Source organism: Bufo gargarizans, chromosome 3 (assembly GCF_014858855.1).
Source record: "Bufo gargarizans isolate SCDJY-AF-19 chromosome 3, ASM1485885v1, whole genome shotgun sequence".
Classification (NCBI taxonomy): domain Eukaryota; kingdom Metazoa; phylum Chordata; class Amphibia; order Anura; family Bufonidae; genus Bufo; species Bufo gargarizans.
Window position 1 is genome coordinate 402312263 of NC_058082.1, and position 16507 is coordinate 402328769.

A 16507-nucleotide genomic window follows, 5' to 3' on the forward strand; every position below is an offset into this window, starting at 1 on the left:
TTGGAATGCTTTTACATATCCAAGTGATATTAAGCCTGTTTTCTTGTGACATATTGTACTTTGTTTGTGACAAATTGTAATCAATTTACTTTTTTATAAAAAAATCCCAAATTTAATGATAACTTAATCAATTTAGCAATTTTCCAAATTTTAAGACAGATAGTCCTTGCTCATAGACTATTTAATAGTTACCGTATATTTTTTTTCGCATCATTGTTCAATTGTCTTTTAAATTTTTTAGATTTTTTTTTTGAGCAGTTGAAGGGTTTATACAGTAAGTGTACCATTAATTTTAAAATTTTTCAAGAAAAATTCCAAATTCTATTTTTTATGAACCAATTCAGTTATGAATTGGCTTTGTGAGTCCTTTATATTAGAAACCCAAGTTAGGGCTCTTTCACACCTGCGTTCTTTTCTTCCGGCATAGAGTTCCGTCGTCGGGGCTCTATGCCGGAAGAATCCTGATCATTTTTATCCTAATGCATTCTGAATGGAGAGAAATCCATTCAGGATGTCTTCATTTCCGGAACGGAACGTTTTTTGGCCGGAGAAAATACCGCAGCATGCTGCGCTTTTTGCTCCGGCCAAAAATCCTGAAGACTTGCCGCAAGGCCAGGTCCGGAATTAATGCCCATTGAAAGGCATTGATCCGGATCCAGCCTTAAGCTAAACGTGGTTTCGGCTCATTGCCGGATCCGACGTTTAGCTTTTTCTGAATGGTTACCATGGCTGCCGGGACGCTAAAGTCCTGGCAGCCATGGTAAAGTGTAGCGGGGAGCGTGGGAGCAGCATACTTACCGTCCGTGCGGCTCCCGGGGCACTCCAGAGTGACATCAGGGCGCCCAAGCGCATGGATCACGTGATCACATGGCACGTCATCAATGCGCATGGGGCGCTCTGACGTCACTCTGGAGCGCCCCGGGAGCCGCGCGGACTGTAAGTATACCGCTCCCCGCTCCTACTATGGCAACCAGGACATTGATAGCGTCCTGGGTGCCATAGTAACACTGAACGCATTTTGAAGACGTATCAGTCTTCAAATGCTTTCAGTACACTTGCGTTTCTTCCGGATCCGGCGTGTAATTCCGGCAAGTGGAGTATACGCCGCATCCGGACAATGCAAGTGTGAAAGAGGACTTATTCAAAATGGCATTTGGAAAGTTTAACCCGTTAACTGCTTCACAGGAATTAATCCACAATAGAGTTTTCAATTTTAATCCATTTTTTGGGGGGGAATTTAACTAATACTTCAAATGTATTACTCAGATTCTGCAGTTTTTTAGAAATATCCTATATGTGGCTCTAGAGTGCTACTTGAAGGCTCCATTTTGAAAACTACACCTCCAAGGAATTAATATAGGAGTCTATTGAGCATTTTAACCCCACAGCTGTTTCATAGAATTTATTAGCATTGGGTCATGAAAATGAAAAATCACCTGTTAATAATAATAATAGTATCTAGTTTCAGCATTTTTACAAGGGTAAGGCCTCATGCACATGACCCTAGTTTCTATCTACATCCGATTTTTGCATTCACTTCTTCTTAATAAATAAATGGTGGCATGCCCTTGGCCAGGATCCAGGTTGCGTGGATCTTTATGGACCTCAAAACACGGCCGTGTTCACAAGCCCTGAACAGCAGAAAAATCACCCCAATTTTTTTTTTTTTTTTTTTTCCAAGTATGGCAGTACCTGATATGTGGTCTTGACCTGCTGTTTGGGCACATGATGGTACTAAGAATGGAAGTGGCGCCATTTGGCTTTGAAAACACAGATTTTACTGGAATGGGGTTGGGTGCCATATCAAACTGGCAACACCCCTGAGGTACCAGTACAATGGGAATCCCAAGAAATAACCCCATTTTTAAAACTACATCCCCAAGGATTTCAGTTAGGGGTGTATTGCTGGTTTTGACCCCACAGGTCAAATCTGTTTCCAATAGTACATTGTTTTAGCTCCAAACAGATACAGTGGTTCAGTTGCTGGTACGATACTTGGCAGACCCTTTGTAAAGCCCCCAGTGGCGGAGAGAGGGAGCTCCCTCCCTCTGTAAACCACTAAAGATTTTTAGCTCAAAATAAGTAAAATGTAATAATAAAAAAAATGGCCCCCAAAGGTGTACATAGCCTTTAAAGAGGACCTTTCATGGGTCCAGACTTTATAAACTAAGTATCAGGGTATGTAGGGCACACAGCGGGGACCTAATGGCGATTTTTTTTATTTTTTTTCTCGCCGCCGTTCTGTTTGCCTGCTGTGGCCCCCGTTAAAATCTCCTGCCCTGTATGCAAATTTTTGCATTGGTACAGGGAGGAGGAGACTGCCCTGTTTCTCAATGGGCGTCTCCTTCTCCCTGGCTGTGAGCTGTCCAATCGCAGTGGAGAGCGTCACAGCCAGGGAGAAAAACCTCACCTTCGGGACAATTTAACGGGGGCCACAGCGGGTGAACGGAGTGGCGCCCAGAAAAAATTGTAAGCGCTATTAGATCCCCACTGTATGCCCTCGATACTTAGTTTATAAAGTTTGGACCCATGAAAGGTCCTCTTTAAGGATTTAAACGGCTGGGATTGGCGCTAGTACCAATCTTGGCCATCGCAGCAAAGTGTCAACTGTCAACATCACGTCTGAGTTCCTTAGGTTTGCTGTATGGTGCGTTAATGTTCAGCTCGCCTTGCAGTATGTCAGCCAAAACCATTGCTGGGCTGTTCACTAAGGAGTTTTCCTAAAATAAAACTCTCTAATAAAAAAATCTTAAAACCCACCTCTTCAGACAAGCCTACAACCAGTGACCCTGCTGCCTCTATACCGCCATGACCAGCTTTACCCTCACCTACTGTGTCCTTCTCCCATACCTAGTAGATTGTAAGCCCTCACGGGCAGGGCTCTCTCTCCTTCTGTACCAGTTTGTAAGTTGTCTTGTTATTTGCTTAGTGCAATTGTCTGTATTATGTATGTACAGCACTATGGAATGCATGGCGCTTTAATAATAATATTTATAAAGAGCCCTGTGCCATGGTAAACCACTCTGATACATTTCTGATTGCCTAGCTTACCGTATACAGAGTAAACTCACGGAGAGCTGTGTACATCTTTATGCAGTGAGCTAATTCTGTGATAGCAGAAGGTAGCCATAATCTTAGCATTTTATTTTGTCTACAGTAACAGACAAAAGATACAGTTCCAAATTACCAGCACAGAACTTTGGACCGCTTTCCTCAGCTCTAACCAAACAACATGGCCATTTCTGTGGTAAAGAACCTGTATTGGTTGTCTAGCGGCTCTTATTTACAATACAGTGCGGTACTGCTCGCTTTCTGTGCCAGGATGAGTAGCTCTTATGGATGTCAGATGAGGGCAATCCAGTTTTATTTTTTTTACACACTTTGTGTACAGTACAGGACCCTGAAGAAGCTGTCCTCATCAAAGAAAGTTGAGGGACCGCTTGTACTGTGTCAACATAGATTAGACAATACACACCAATAAACAAGTTACGCAAAATAGAACACCATCTACCCGGGATTACCCACAAGATATCGAAACCCAAAAAATAGCAAAAACCGGGATTTAATAAATCAATATATCTTTATTCCATAATTACAATTAAAACACACACTTTAATCCATGGTGGTACATAGAATACATAAGACCAATGGCCGAAGCAGGGGACATACACGGACGGAGAGGTAATATAACAGATATTCAATGTCAGGTAGTAAACCTAGCCAAATGATATAAAACTAGAATTGTGACTCATAAAGTGCAAGTGCAGAGAAACTAAACACACAAGCAAATAATCATGGGCTCAATAAAAAAAACGCCCATAAAGTTGCCAGGTAAAACAGCGTATAGTACAAATCGTGAAGTTACCATATCGACCGGAAGAACCCTGCACCCCCCGGGTAAAGCATGGTGGAAATGGGGTGCTTATATATCAATGTAATCACAATACAGGGAGTGCAGAATTATTAGGCAAATGAGTATTTTGATCACATCATCCTCTTTATGCATGTTGTCTTACTCCAAGCTGTATAGGCTCGAAAGCCTACTACCAATTAAGCATATTAGGTGATGTGCATCTCTGTAATGAGAAGGGGTGTGGTCTAATGACATCAACACCCTATATCAGGTGTGCATAATTATTAGGCAACTTCCTTTCCTTTGGCAAAATGGGTCAAAAGAAGGACTTGACAGGCTCAGAAAAGTCAAAAATGGTGAGATATCTTGCAGAGGGATGCAGCACTCTTAAAATTGCAAAGCTTCTGAAGCGTGATCATCGAACAATCAAGCGTTTCATTCAAAATAGTCAACAGGGTCGCAAGAAGCGTGTGGAAAAACCAAGGCGCAAAATAACTGCCCATGAACTGAGAAAAGTCAAGCGTGCAGCTGCCAAGATGCCACTTGCCACCAGTTTGGCCATATTTCAGAGCTGCAACATCACTGGAGTGCCCAAAAGCACAAGGTGTGCAATACTCAGAGACATGGCCAAGGTAAGAAAGGCTGAAAGACGACCACCACTGAACAAGACACACAAGCTGAAACGTCAAGACTGGGCCAAGAAATATCTCAAGACTGATTTTTCTAAGGTTTTATGGACTGATGAAATGAGAGTGAGTCTTGATGGGCCAGATGGATGGGCCCGTGGCTGGATTGGTAAAGGGCAGAGAGCTCCAGTCCGACTCAGACGCCAGCAAGGTGGAGGTGGAGTACTGGTTTGGGCTGGTATCATCAAAGATGAGCTTGTGGGGCCTTTTTGGGTTGAGGATGGAGTCAAGCTCAACTCCCAGTCCTACTGCCAGTTTCTGGAAGACACCTTCTTCAAGCAGTGGTACAGGAAGAAGTCTGCAAGGTAAGAAAAACATGATTTTCATGCAGGACAATGCTCCATCACACGCGTCCAAGTACTCCACAACGTGGCTGGCAAGAAAGGGTATAAAAGAAGAAAATCTAATGACATGGCCTCCTTGTTCACCTGATCTGAACCCCATTGAGAACCTGTGGTCCATCAAATGTGAGATTTACAAGGAGGGAAAACAGTACACCTCTCTGAACAGTGTCTGGGAGGCTGTGGTTGCTGCTGCACGCAATGTTGATGGTGAACAGATCAAAACACTGACAGAATCCATGGATGGCAGGTTTTTGAGTGTCCTTGCAAAGAAAGGTGGCTATATTGGTCACTGATTTGTTTTTGTTTTGTTTTTGAATGTCAGAAATGTATATTTGTGAATGTTGAGATGTTATATTGGTTTCACTGGTAAAAATAAATAATTGAAATGGGTATATATTTGTTTTTTGTTAAGTTGCCTAATAATTATGTACAGTAATAGTCACCTGCACACACAGATATCCCCCTAAAATAGCTAAAACTAAAAACAAACTAAAAACTACTTCCAAAAATATTCAGCTTTGATATTAATGAGTTTTTTGGGTTCATTGAGAACATGGTTGTTGTTCAATAATAAAATTAATCCTCAAAAATACAACTTGCCTAATAATTCTGCACTCCCTGTAAACATAAAAAAAAAAAACACCTGTTAAACTAACCAAAGAAATGCTAATACATTGTATTGTCTCCTCGTGCTCTACGCCATTAACTGGAAGTGACGTGGTTGTCTAATGCAGAGTGGAACGCAATCTAAATGTGTGAAACAGATCCGACAGGCTATTTTGGCCGGGATCAGCCTGTCGGATCAGTCACTGCCGGCAGGGGCAGATCCAAGTATAGGGAGGAGTGATCGTTATGCCATCCCTCTTCTCCATACTAATTCATCGTTTGCCGGCAGCAGAGTGCTGATCACACACCACGATCTGCCGCCTGCAAACGATGATCTTTAAGCCTGTTGAAAGATTTGGATTGCCCGATGAACAAACGTTTGCTCATACATCGGGTAATTGGCAGCAGCATTACACTGCCAGATCATCGTTAACCAGCGTTACTACGAACGTTTATTAGCGATCATCGGCCTGTGTAATACACCAGGTTTATCACACTGGCTGATGCTGCATGATAAATCTGGCACATCTTCTTACTGTCTAGTCTAAGTTTACACCACTTATTTGTTGGCTTCTGCCAAAATATACTGCAGGTTTTTGGGGCATTTTTCAGAGCACAATGTCCCATTTTAAGCCATGCCCCTTTAAATGAAGCCATGCCCTTTTGTCACACAAGTTGTAAAACGTCTCTAGAACTCTGTAAAACACATACTACATGTATTGCAAAGCATGTATGCTAGTTTTTGGACCATTTTGAAATCTCCACAGTTCCCGTCATATGTTGTTCTACAGGTAGTTGTTTCAGTTATTTGTTTTACTATTTACAGGGTTATCTTCCTGCTAATACAGAAAGGCGCCAAATGACACTTGAGAGGAAACGTGCAGAATATTTTGGTTTTATTGAACAGTATTATGATTCTCGAAATGAAGAGCATCATCAGGATACATACCGACAGGTACGAATTGTTGACTCTACCTATTCTCCATTGCCATCTCTGTGCCCTCCCTACTAGGGTTGTTACGGGTATCGAAGATTTGATACCCAAGCGTTACTTTTGTCCCAGTATCGTATGGGATTTCCATTTTTTCGATACTGGCCTGCACTGCTGCGCAGTCTAGTATCACAGGACATGATTCCCTCAGCAGCACAGGGGAGAAGGAAGCAGTCTCTCTCTCCCCCCTGTGCCGCTGCCACCAATGGGATAAGAGGGGCGGAGGAGGGACGGGCGCACTGCGCTATCAATGATAGGACGTCCTTTTTTATGGGTTCAGACTTAGTTAAGTTACCAGGCTACATAGCTCGGCGACCCAGGGATCTCCCTGCACTTACTATTATTCCTGGGTGCCGCTCTGTTCGCCCGCTCTGCCCCAGTTAGTAGTAATTAGCATACGGAGCAGGAGACTGTAACTAGGGCACACCGGGCTAACAGAGCGGCGCCCCCAGGAATAATAGTAGGTGCAGGGAGATCCCTGGGCGCCGCTCTATGTAGCCTGGTAACTTAACTAAGTCCGAACCCATGAAAGGTTATCTTTAACTTTTAATACAGGAGGTGGGTGCCGGCAGCAGAATCACATTGCCCGCACCCTGCCTTTCACAGGGAGCTGCAATCAGCGGCAGTTAACCCTTCAGGTGCGGCATCTGAGGGGTTAACTGCCACTGATTTGCTGCCAGTACCCGCCTTCTGTCTTAAAGGTTAATTATCATTGGTGGCGCAGTGCGCCTGCCCCCCCTCAACCCCCCCAGTATTAAAAACGTTGGTGGCAGTGGCCACAGAGTCCCCTCCTCTTTATTGGTGGCAGTGGCAGTTCTGATCAGAGCCCCAGCAGTGTAAGCCTGGGGCTCCAATCAGTTACCATGGCAGCCAGGATGCTACTAAAGCCCTGGCTGCCATAGTCGGCTCCCTGCTGCTGTGTTCAGAGCACAGAGTCCTATTCACCCTGATAGAGATCTGTCAGGGGGAATAGGACAAGGGATGAAAAAATCCTAGGTTCTAGCCCCTATTTCCCTAGGGGAAAATAGTTATTAAATAAAAAGTAAAAGAAAAAAAAAAAAAACCCCACCAAAATATTAAGTATAAATTACATATAAAAAATATAAACCATAAATAAATAAACATATCACATATTGCCACGTCCGAAAAGTCCAAACTATTAAAATAGAAAAAAATCTTTCTCGCCCATATTCATTGGGGGACACAGAGACCTTGGGTATAGCTATGTCCTCTAGGAGGCGTTGACACTAGATAAAGCTGTTAGCTCCTCCCCTGGTAGCTATACCCCCTCCAGCCTGGAGAGAGAGCTTCAGTTTTCTCTAGTGTCAATAGGAGGCAAGACCTCCCTGCTCTGCAGGGATCTCCTGAAGATTTTATTTTTTTCCTTCCTTTTCAGATGGGACAACAGTGGTCGCCTCGCCTCCCTGTTCTCCCGGGGTCGAGTTGCGCCAGTGCCGATTCCGCACTGCTGCCTCCCCCACAGAAGACAAAGTGGACCAGGGCAGCCTCGCTCCCCTGCATCCCGCCAGCCAAGGGGTCACCTAGGTCCGCCAAAGAGAAGACCCTCCCGCCATACCAGACGCCTGCCACTCCGGTGCCAGCTGCTGAGGAGGTGACCCTGCTGGAAAAGGTGACCTTGAGGGTCCACTTCGGGAGGGTGAAGAGAAGAGGATGAGAGAGGTGAGTACATGGGACTAGGTGAGTATGAAGACCTCTTCCCCCTCCCTCCATCTTTGACAGTCTGGGTCGCCCTATGGTTAACGGCCAGGGGGCTTTAATCAACTATGACAAGACCCCTAAAAGAGAGAAGGGGTTAATCCGGCGGGCGCCATGCGACACGCGGTCCCCCTTTCACTTGCCCTCTAGGCCGACTGTTTCCGGCTCTTAGAGGGTTAATGTATCTTCTCCCCGGGCACCTCCGGCGAAAGACTGGGCGCAGTCCGTCTCCACTGGCTGCAGTATCCTTTAATTTACTCTTTCGGGAGCAGGCGTCACGCACGCAGCTCCGAAAGGGTTAACGCCCCTGGCTGTTCGCGGACATCTGACCCCTTGCGGTAGTCTCGCGCCGAGGGGCACTTACTTAACATGGACCTCCAGCTGTCACGATTCCGGCCGCGGGGTGAACATCCCGGTCCTCCGGGCGCCGCTGCAAATTTAGGCCCCGGCTTCTCTTGGGGCCTATAGGCTTCCTTCCCCTGTTGTCATCCCGGCCGCGGTGCGGCTTCTCAGGCGGGATGTGTGTCGCGCTCCGCTCCGGGTCCCTCCACCCTCCGGCTGACTTCAGTACAGAGGGGGAGGGTCCGGGGTGGCTGTGCATCGGTACTTTAGGCCCTGGTTTCGCGACCTGCTAGGCCGCGACTCAGAGGGGGAGGGTGGCGGGCTGGCGCGAATTCTTCCCGCCTGGCTGCCGCTGCCCCGCCCCCATCAGCACCGCCCCTGGACCTAATGTCGTTATTGGTTAACCCTTTCCGGCCAGCCACTTCTGTTGGGCCAGCTCCGGATTATCAGGGGTTGGATGGCCTGGGAAACATAAAATTGCTTATTGCACTGTTAACCCCTTCCTGCCTCTTATCCACTTGAGGCTAGGCAGACCAGTTTAAAAAAAAAAAAAAAAAAAAAAAAAAAGAGGTTAAATGAAGCTGGAAATAAATGTCTACCTCCATTCAGGCCCTACTCCCCTCAGTCATGTCCACTCTGACTGTGCGGCACAAAAATGGGCCCGTGTCCTGCCCCGGACATGTGACGACCTCTCTTACCGTAGTTTCCCACTCCGCCCTCTGGGCCGTTTGGTTGATAATCCTCCACCTGCGTAGTCCAGTGGAGGACCTCTGACAGTTCCCAACCCACCCTCAGGGGAAGCTTGGTTGATTCTTTCCACCGGTGCAATGCAGTTGAGGACCGCTGCAGTTACCAATCCACCCTCCGGGGTCATTGGTCATGATTCTCCACCTGCTCAATACAGCGGAGAGCCTCTGGAACTCCCATTCCACCCTCCGGGGTAGTTTGGTTGATAATTCTCCACCTGTTCAATACAGTGGAGAGCCTCCGCAATTCCCAATTCACCCTCCGGGGTCGTTTGGTTGATAATTCTCCACCGGCTCAATACAGTGGAGAACCTCTGGAATTCCCATTCCACCCTCCGGGGTCGTTTGGTTGGTAGTTCTCCACCTGTTCGATACAGCGGAGAGCCTCCACAATTCCTAATCCACCCTCCGGGGTTGTTTGGTTGATAATTCTCTGCCTGCTCAATACAGCGGAGAACCTCTGGAATTCCCATTCCACCCTCCGGGGTCGTTTGGTTGATAACTCTCCACCTTCGCAACTCACAGGAGGACAGCTGAAGTATTCCCGTAATTCTCCACCTGCGCAATTCAGTTAAGGATCTCTGCGGGATCCCAATCCATCCTCCGGTGCCGTTTGGTCGATATTCTCTACCTGAGCCATACTGTGGAGAACCTCTGGAATTCCCAATCCACCCCATGGGGTCGTTTGGTTGATAATTCCCCACCTGCGCGATTCCAGTGGGGGGAAAAGACTGGAAATTCCCAATCCACCCTCTAGGGTTGTTGGGTTGATCATTTTCCGCGGGTTTCTTTTGTATACGGGACCTCTGTTCCCAATCCACCCCCAGGTAGTTTGGTTGATAAGCCCCAACTGCGCAGTCCGCGACTGCTAGGGGCGATTTTCTAATGCATATACCTGCGCGCAAGCGGACCACAGCAGGTCGACTTCTCCTCGATATCTCCACACCCCCTCCCTTCCTCCCAGGGTCACGCTCGGGTGCACCCTCTCTCACGGGAGTGGGTCCGCCCGAAGTGGGGGGTGAGGAGAATCACTGATTCGGGCCTTGACGTGAATCCGAATCAATCTCCTTAGGTTGCGTCTACGGTGGCCAGTGGCACTTGTCGTGGGCATTACCCCCTTCCTTAGGCGGTATAGTTGCACCACTACGATACGGTGTTCACCTTTATACTTTGTCCCCTGCCATGGGTGGACTAGGTACAATAACACTATTTTCAGTGCATTCCCCCTTCTGTAGGTGGCGGAATTGTACCTCCACTGGGTTCTTACCTGCCGTGTTCATTAGCTCCTTCCATTGGTGGAGCGATTCCATTCTCACTGGTCACAAGGGGTACTGTATCCATTACCTCCTGTCTCGGGTGCTAATTGCTCTCCCATAGGGTACAGGATTGCCATATGCACTAGTTTTCACCGTGGATATTAACCCCCCTTCTGGTGGGGTGTCTGCCTGTGGCACCAGTTTGGATACGGTCCGACTGTCGCACTATCCTTCCTTAGGCGGAGTGTTGCGCGTCATTGTTCTTACTACTTGCCTTACCCTCTTTCGCTAGTGATCACTAGAGGGGGAGTATCTGTACATCTTCAGATTCTGCAATTCCACGGCTCTAGGTGCCTGCGCTTATTTCATTGGGGGCGTGGCGACAGTCGGTACTTGACGGTGCTCGGTACACTTACTCTAGTACTATATGAGTTCCGCCAGTGCATACGTGGCTATTCCTCATTGTGTTCCTTGGAGCTGGTTTTGGGCAGGATTATAACTCCTGCCCAAACCCACTTGTGTCCTAGGGGCTCCCATCTCTATGGGTTTCCATTGTCCCAATCGGAAACGGTGTTGTCCGCATCAGTAGTGGTGCGTACACCATTGCACATATCTGGTTTGCGTGCCGACGGGCCAAGTGTTACACTGACTCCTTACTCTCTTCCACCATTCCTGATGTGGGAAGTGTTTGGGTTGGCACTCTGGTTTAGCTTTGCAGCCTATTCAGCCTGTGCGGGTACTAGCGTTCGCAGTCGCTACAGTGGGGCATTCTATCAGGTAGGGGTTCTACCCTGACGCTTGCTGGGCAGTTGTTCCTGTTCAGCGCCCTTCCCGGGTGGAGCGTTTAAAGTTAGCTCTCCTTCCCTGGGGCGGTATGGTACCGTGGCTTCTACCGGATTCCTCTACGGTATGGGGGTCCTGTAGTAGCCATTGCGTAATCTGGCTCCTCCTGTACGGCTCCTTCGTCAGTTGACGGATTCTTCTGTCTCCGTATTCGGTGGCGTACGCTGCATAGGCTCCTCCTTGGCGGGGTATGGCATCCCTGCTTCATCCGGTGGCTACTTCTGTATACTGCTAGTCTCGGATGGGGAACGGACTTCGTCCTTCCCCCTTCTCTTTCCGTTCTTCCTTCTCTGGCTCGGGGTTCACGGCCATTCCGCAAACCTTGGTGGTTCCTCTGTTGCTACTCCCCCTCATCTATGTGATGCAGGGTTTTTGGTTCTGTGGTTTTTTTTTTTTCTTTTTCTTTCGGTCTCGTTCCGGACCGACTGTTGGCCTGTGGCGTTCCTGTATTCCTCCTTCTACAGGTGACTCCTACCGTTGGTCCTGGGCGCGCTACCGGTGTGTACCTCTACCTCTCGATACTTGACTGGTGTCGGCATGTCTGTCCGATGTAGTCATGCCTTTTCGCTACGCATTCCGTGACTAGACTATGAGACTCCCCACGCCAGGATGTGCGGGGGTGCTGTCGCGTCTGTTGATGGAGTTTTGTTCCTGGAACGGGACACCCCTTCTCTTCTTCCTCCTTAAGGCAGAAGTTTTTCTCTAATCTTGGTTTGGTTGTTTGCTTCCGTCAAGCGGTTTTGCTACACCGTCGATACACGGTCGCTAACGGAGTTCTTCCGTCAATGATTCTCATATCGTCACTACCTTTTGACTATCCAATGTGTTGATTCCTGGCTTGCGGTTGGGCATGCCTCATTCAGGCAGCTTCTCAGTCTCCCGTCACACCTGGTCGGCTCGGGGGGACATTGGTGGACCACTTCCGTTTCCGTGGAGCGCTTCCCCTTAGCAGGGGTGGATCCGGGGTTTTTTGCTTGGGCTTTGGTTCTTAGCTGGGTAGGTTCGGCACTGTGTGGCCTTCCAGCGTCCTCTGACCCACCCAGGGTCCTCAATTCCTTCCTACTGGGAATAGCCGTACGGTTCCTCCATGCCGTCCTCCTTTTACCGCCTTGGGATCAGACCTTGGTCTTTTTAGCACTCCGGAATTCTCCCCTTGAACCTGTCCTGGTTTTGCCAGGGGTAGGAGCTTCCCTGGGGCCGTTCTTCCTTTCTCCCGACGGTGATCTCTGATTTTCATCTCAATGAAGAATCTGGCCTTCTATTACTGCGTACCTCCCCTTCACACCCTCAGGAACAGGTGTTGGGTCGTTTGGCCGTTGTCAGGGCTCTGACTGTTTATTTGTCAGCCTCCAGTTCCTTCCGGCGTACGTGCTCGCCTTGGTTTTGTCTTTCCGGAGGGTCCTCGCATAACATTGGCGGCCTCCAGGGTGTCAATTGCACGTCTGCATTTGTTTGAACTTCTGTCCCCGGGGCAGGGTTCCACCCTTCAGTGTTGCGGCTCCTTTCACCAGAGGGGTTAGCGCTCTTGGGCTCGGATGGTTCAAGGTTCAGCCGCAGTTGTGCGGGGCGGCTACTGCCCTCCTCCGCTCATTCACAAATATTTGCCAAGTGCATACTTATGCATCGGCGGGCACCGCCTCTGGAAGCTTGGTCTTGCAGGCAGCAGTTTTCTGTTGCCTGCAGGGGCGATGGCTCCATGGGTCTGTGTTTTCTTCCCCCCCCCTTGTGGACTGCTCTTGGACGTCCCAAGGTCTCTGTGTCCCCCAATGAATATGGGCGAGAAAAGGAGATTTTTGTATAACTTACCAGTAAAATCTCTTTCTCGCTCTTCATTGGGGGACACAGCACCCACCCAGTATTGTTGTTTGGTCACAGTTGTGGCAGTTGATGGTTTGAGCCTGTTGGGTCCTTGCCATGGTTGGTGTTCTGTGTTTTTTCTTAGCTTGCTTCTCCTACTGCTTCTCACAAACTGAAGCTCTCTCTCCAGGCTGGAGGGGGTATAGCTACCAGGGGAGGAGCTAACAGCTTTATCTAGTGTCAACGCCTCCTAGAGGACATAGCTATACCCAAGGTCTCTGTGTCCCCCAATGAAGAGCGAGAAAGAGATTTTACTGGTAAGTTATACAAAAATCTCCTTTTGCAGTGAATGCCGGAACAGAAAAAAATAAATATATATATATATATATATATATATATATATATATGCGATTCACCATTTTTGAAAAATGCGGAATGCACGTGGCTTTTTTGGTTTCTTTTTTTTGCATGGTATGGAGTATCGCAATACTTTTTTTATGGTATCGAAATCGAATCAAAAATTTGGTATCGCAACAGCTCTACTCCCTACTTACATTGCATACACAATACGAACAGTATAGAAGCGTGTCTGTGCAAAAGGGTGTAAGTGTGACTTATGAAGCAGATTCATCCTTATAACTGCTTGCACTGATGCTCTGCTGCTGTCATTTGGTGATTCGTTACTGCAAATAAGAATAGTCTATATTCTAATGTTTGGTTTCTACACAAGGTATATTTATTAACCACATAGATGTGACTCCCCTGCAATGTTTTCATTTCTATAATATCTGCACTTTTGTCTTGTAGATTCATATTGACATACCAAGGACAAATCCTCTAATACCATTGTTTCAGCAACCATTAGTTCAAGAAGTGAGTGTGAACTATTTATTACAATCATACTATTCCAGCCGTTGGAGACAAAAAGTACATATTGTCTTAGACAAGTTACTAAAGAGGTTGTCTTGTAAAGGTAGCTCTTGTCCAAATGCCCTATCATGGTATATAAGCATCATAGAAGTGGTTCCCCTTATTAAGTCTCCCCCTATAAACCAGAATGAGTGATCAACACTTCTTTTTTTCAGCATGCTATGGAAGAGGTGTCCTGCTACGAGGGGTGTTCAATAAGTTATCTACCCCAGCATGTTCTGTCAATTTAGAGAGCGGAGCTTGTCTGTGCAGGTATGTCTGGATGTGCAATGCACACAGTAGCAGTTCAGTTTGATGAAAGCACTGGAAGTGACAGAATGGCAAGTGCAGTACAGTGTGGGTCTACAAAGAAAGTGAGGGATTTGGAGCTTTGTTCTGCGATTAAATTCCTTAAAAAGGAAGAAAAGAAGCCTAAAGAAGTCCATGAAAGGATGATTGCTGTATATGTTGATTATGCACCTTTCTACTACCAAGTAAAGTTTTGGGTCAAGCAGTTTGAATATGACCATCGTTCAGGGTGACCTGTCAAAGTATCTTCAGAGGAAATGTGCCGTAAAGTGGAGACCATGATTTTGGAAGATCGTCAGGTCAAAGTCCGTGTTATAGCTCATGAATTAGGCATTTCAATTGACAGTTTCAAGTATCCTTCATGATGTTTTGATGATGTCAATGGTCAGTTCCTGGTGTGTTCCAAGAATATTGACGCCTGAGCAAAAAACTTGTCACTAGCAATTTAGCCAGGAGAATTTAGACCTGCTTAGAGAAAATCTAGGAGGCTTCTATTCACGAATTATTACTGGTGATGAAACATGGGTCCACCACCATGACCCTGAGACCGAACAAGAGTCCATGGAATGGAAGCACAAGGGGTCACCAAATCCAAAGAAATTTTGTGTGCAGATCATGGCAGCAGATTTTGGGAAACAGAAGGCGTTCTCTTACTAGAATTTATGCCACACAAGACAACAATTACTGAAGACTGCTATGCTTCAACAATAAAGGCGGTATGTGAGGCAATTAAAGAGAAACGCTGTGGGAAGTTGTCAGCAGGTGTGTTTCTGTTTCATGACAATGCATCAGTTCATAGGTCTTGCAATTCACAAGCTGCTATTAAGGAATGCGGCTTTATGGAGCTTAACCGTTCCTCCCTACAGTCCAGACCTGGCTGTGATTACTTTCTCTTTTGGAACCTGAAGAAATTTCTGTGTGGGCAATGATTTCCTGATGATAATGCGGTCAAAGAGGCAGTAGCAGTTCCTGCAGCAGCAAGATGTCTCTTATTTTAAGGGCATCCGATCATTGGAGGCCAGGTGGAATAAGCTCGTTGAATTCAAGGGGGATTACACTGAAAAGTTCATTTCCTATTCAGTTAAATAACTTATTATAAACTCCTCGTATGTTGCCATGGGTTACATCACTAGGAACAGCGCTGAGACCACAGCCGGTGGCCACACTCTAGTGGCCTCAGTGAACATCTGTTACAGAAACGGTGTTTATAATGTACAAGACTGTCCTCAAAAATTAGGACGGGAATTACTTATGGAAATGAACTCTCCTATATGTAACATCTTTATTTAGAAAAAAAAATCCTATATTGTTAGGTATCTTAGAGTTGTCTAATACTGTAAAAAAATAAAAAGACCTTTTAACCTGTTGGGGACATATGACGTACCGGTAAGTCATGATGTCCTGGTACTTAAAGGGGTTGTCCCACTTCATAAAAATAGGTTTTATCTAATCTATTTACCCCCACACAACATATCTTCCTATCCATGTTATTATCCAAAAGCTACCTTTCATTCAAAAAATCATGTAAAGCGATTCCTTTGTTTCCTGTATCCCATGGATACGGCCTCTTTCATCCGGCCGCATCGCTGTGCCGCGCCTGCGCACAACAGCTGAACAAGTACTCGGGCCGCCTCTCCATTCCTACAAGTACGCGCATGCGCAAATACAGCAGGCGGGTGCCGGAATCAAATAGCCGGCACCCGACCTCTATGACGGGGAGCGGGACCTTAGGGGTTAACTGCCGCTGATCGTAGCCCCCTATCATAGAGGTCGGGTGCCGGCTATTTCACTCCGGCACCCACCTCCTGCATTTGTATTAACATTGGTGGCGCAGTGCGCCCCCCCCCCAGTATAATATACATTGAGTGCGGCCACCCCCCCCCCCCAGTATAATAAACATTGGTGGCGCAGTGGGAAGTGCCAATGAGGGTTAAAAAAATAAAATAAAAAATTAACTCACCTCCTCCAATTGATCGCGTAGATGCCGGTCTCCTGTTCTTTCTTTAGGACCTGTGAAAGGACCTGTGGTGACATCACTGTGGTCATCACATGGTACATCATATGATCCATCACCATGGTAATGGACCATGTGATTAGCTCAGTGACGTC

The 16507-nt window shown here is 46.9% G+C and overlaps 1 protein-coding gene across 1 annotated transcript in view; it reads left to right on the top strand.

Annotated features, from left to right (window-relative positions):
* Positions 1 to 16507, top strand: part of TBC1D22B (TBC1 domain family member 22B) — a 90301-nt gene that overhangs the window by 20842 nt on the left and 52952 nt on the right. The window contains exons 6-7 of the mRNA XM_044288325.1: positions 6316 to 6444; positions 13988 to 14053. Of these exons, the coding sequence (XP_044144260.1) occupies positions 6316 to 6444; positions 13988 to 14053 (195 nt within the window). The remainder of the gene's footprint in view (positions 1 to 6315; positions 6445 to 13987; positions 14054 to 16507) is intronic.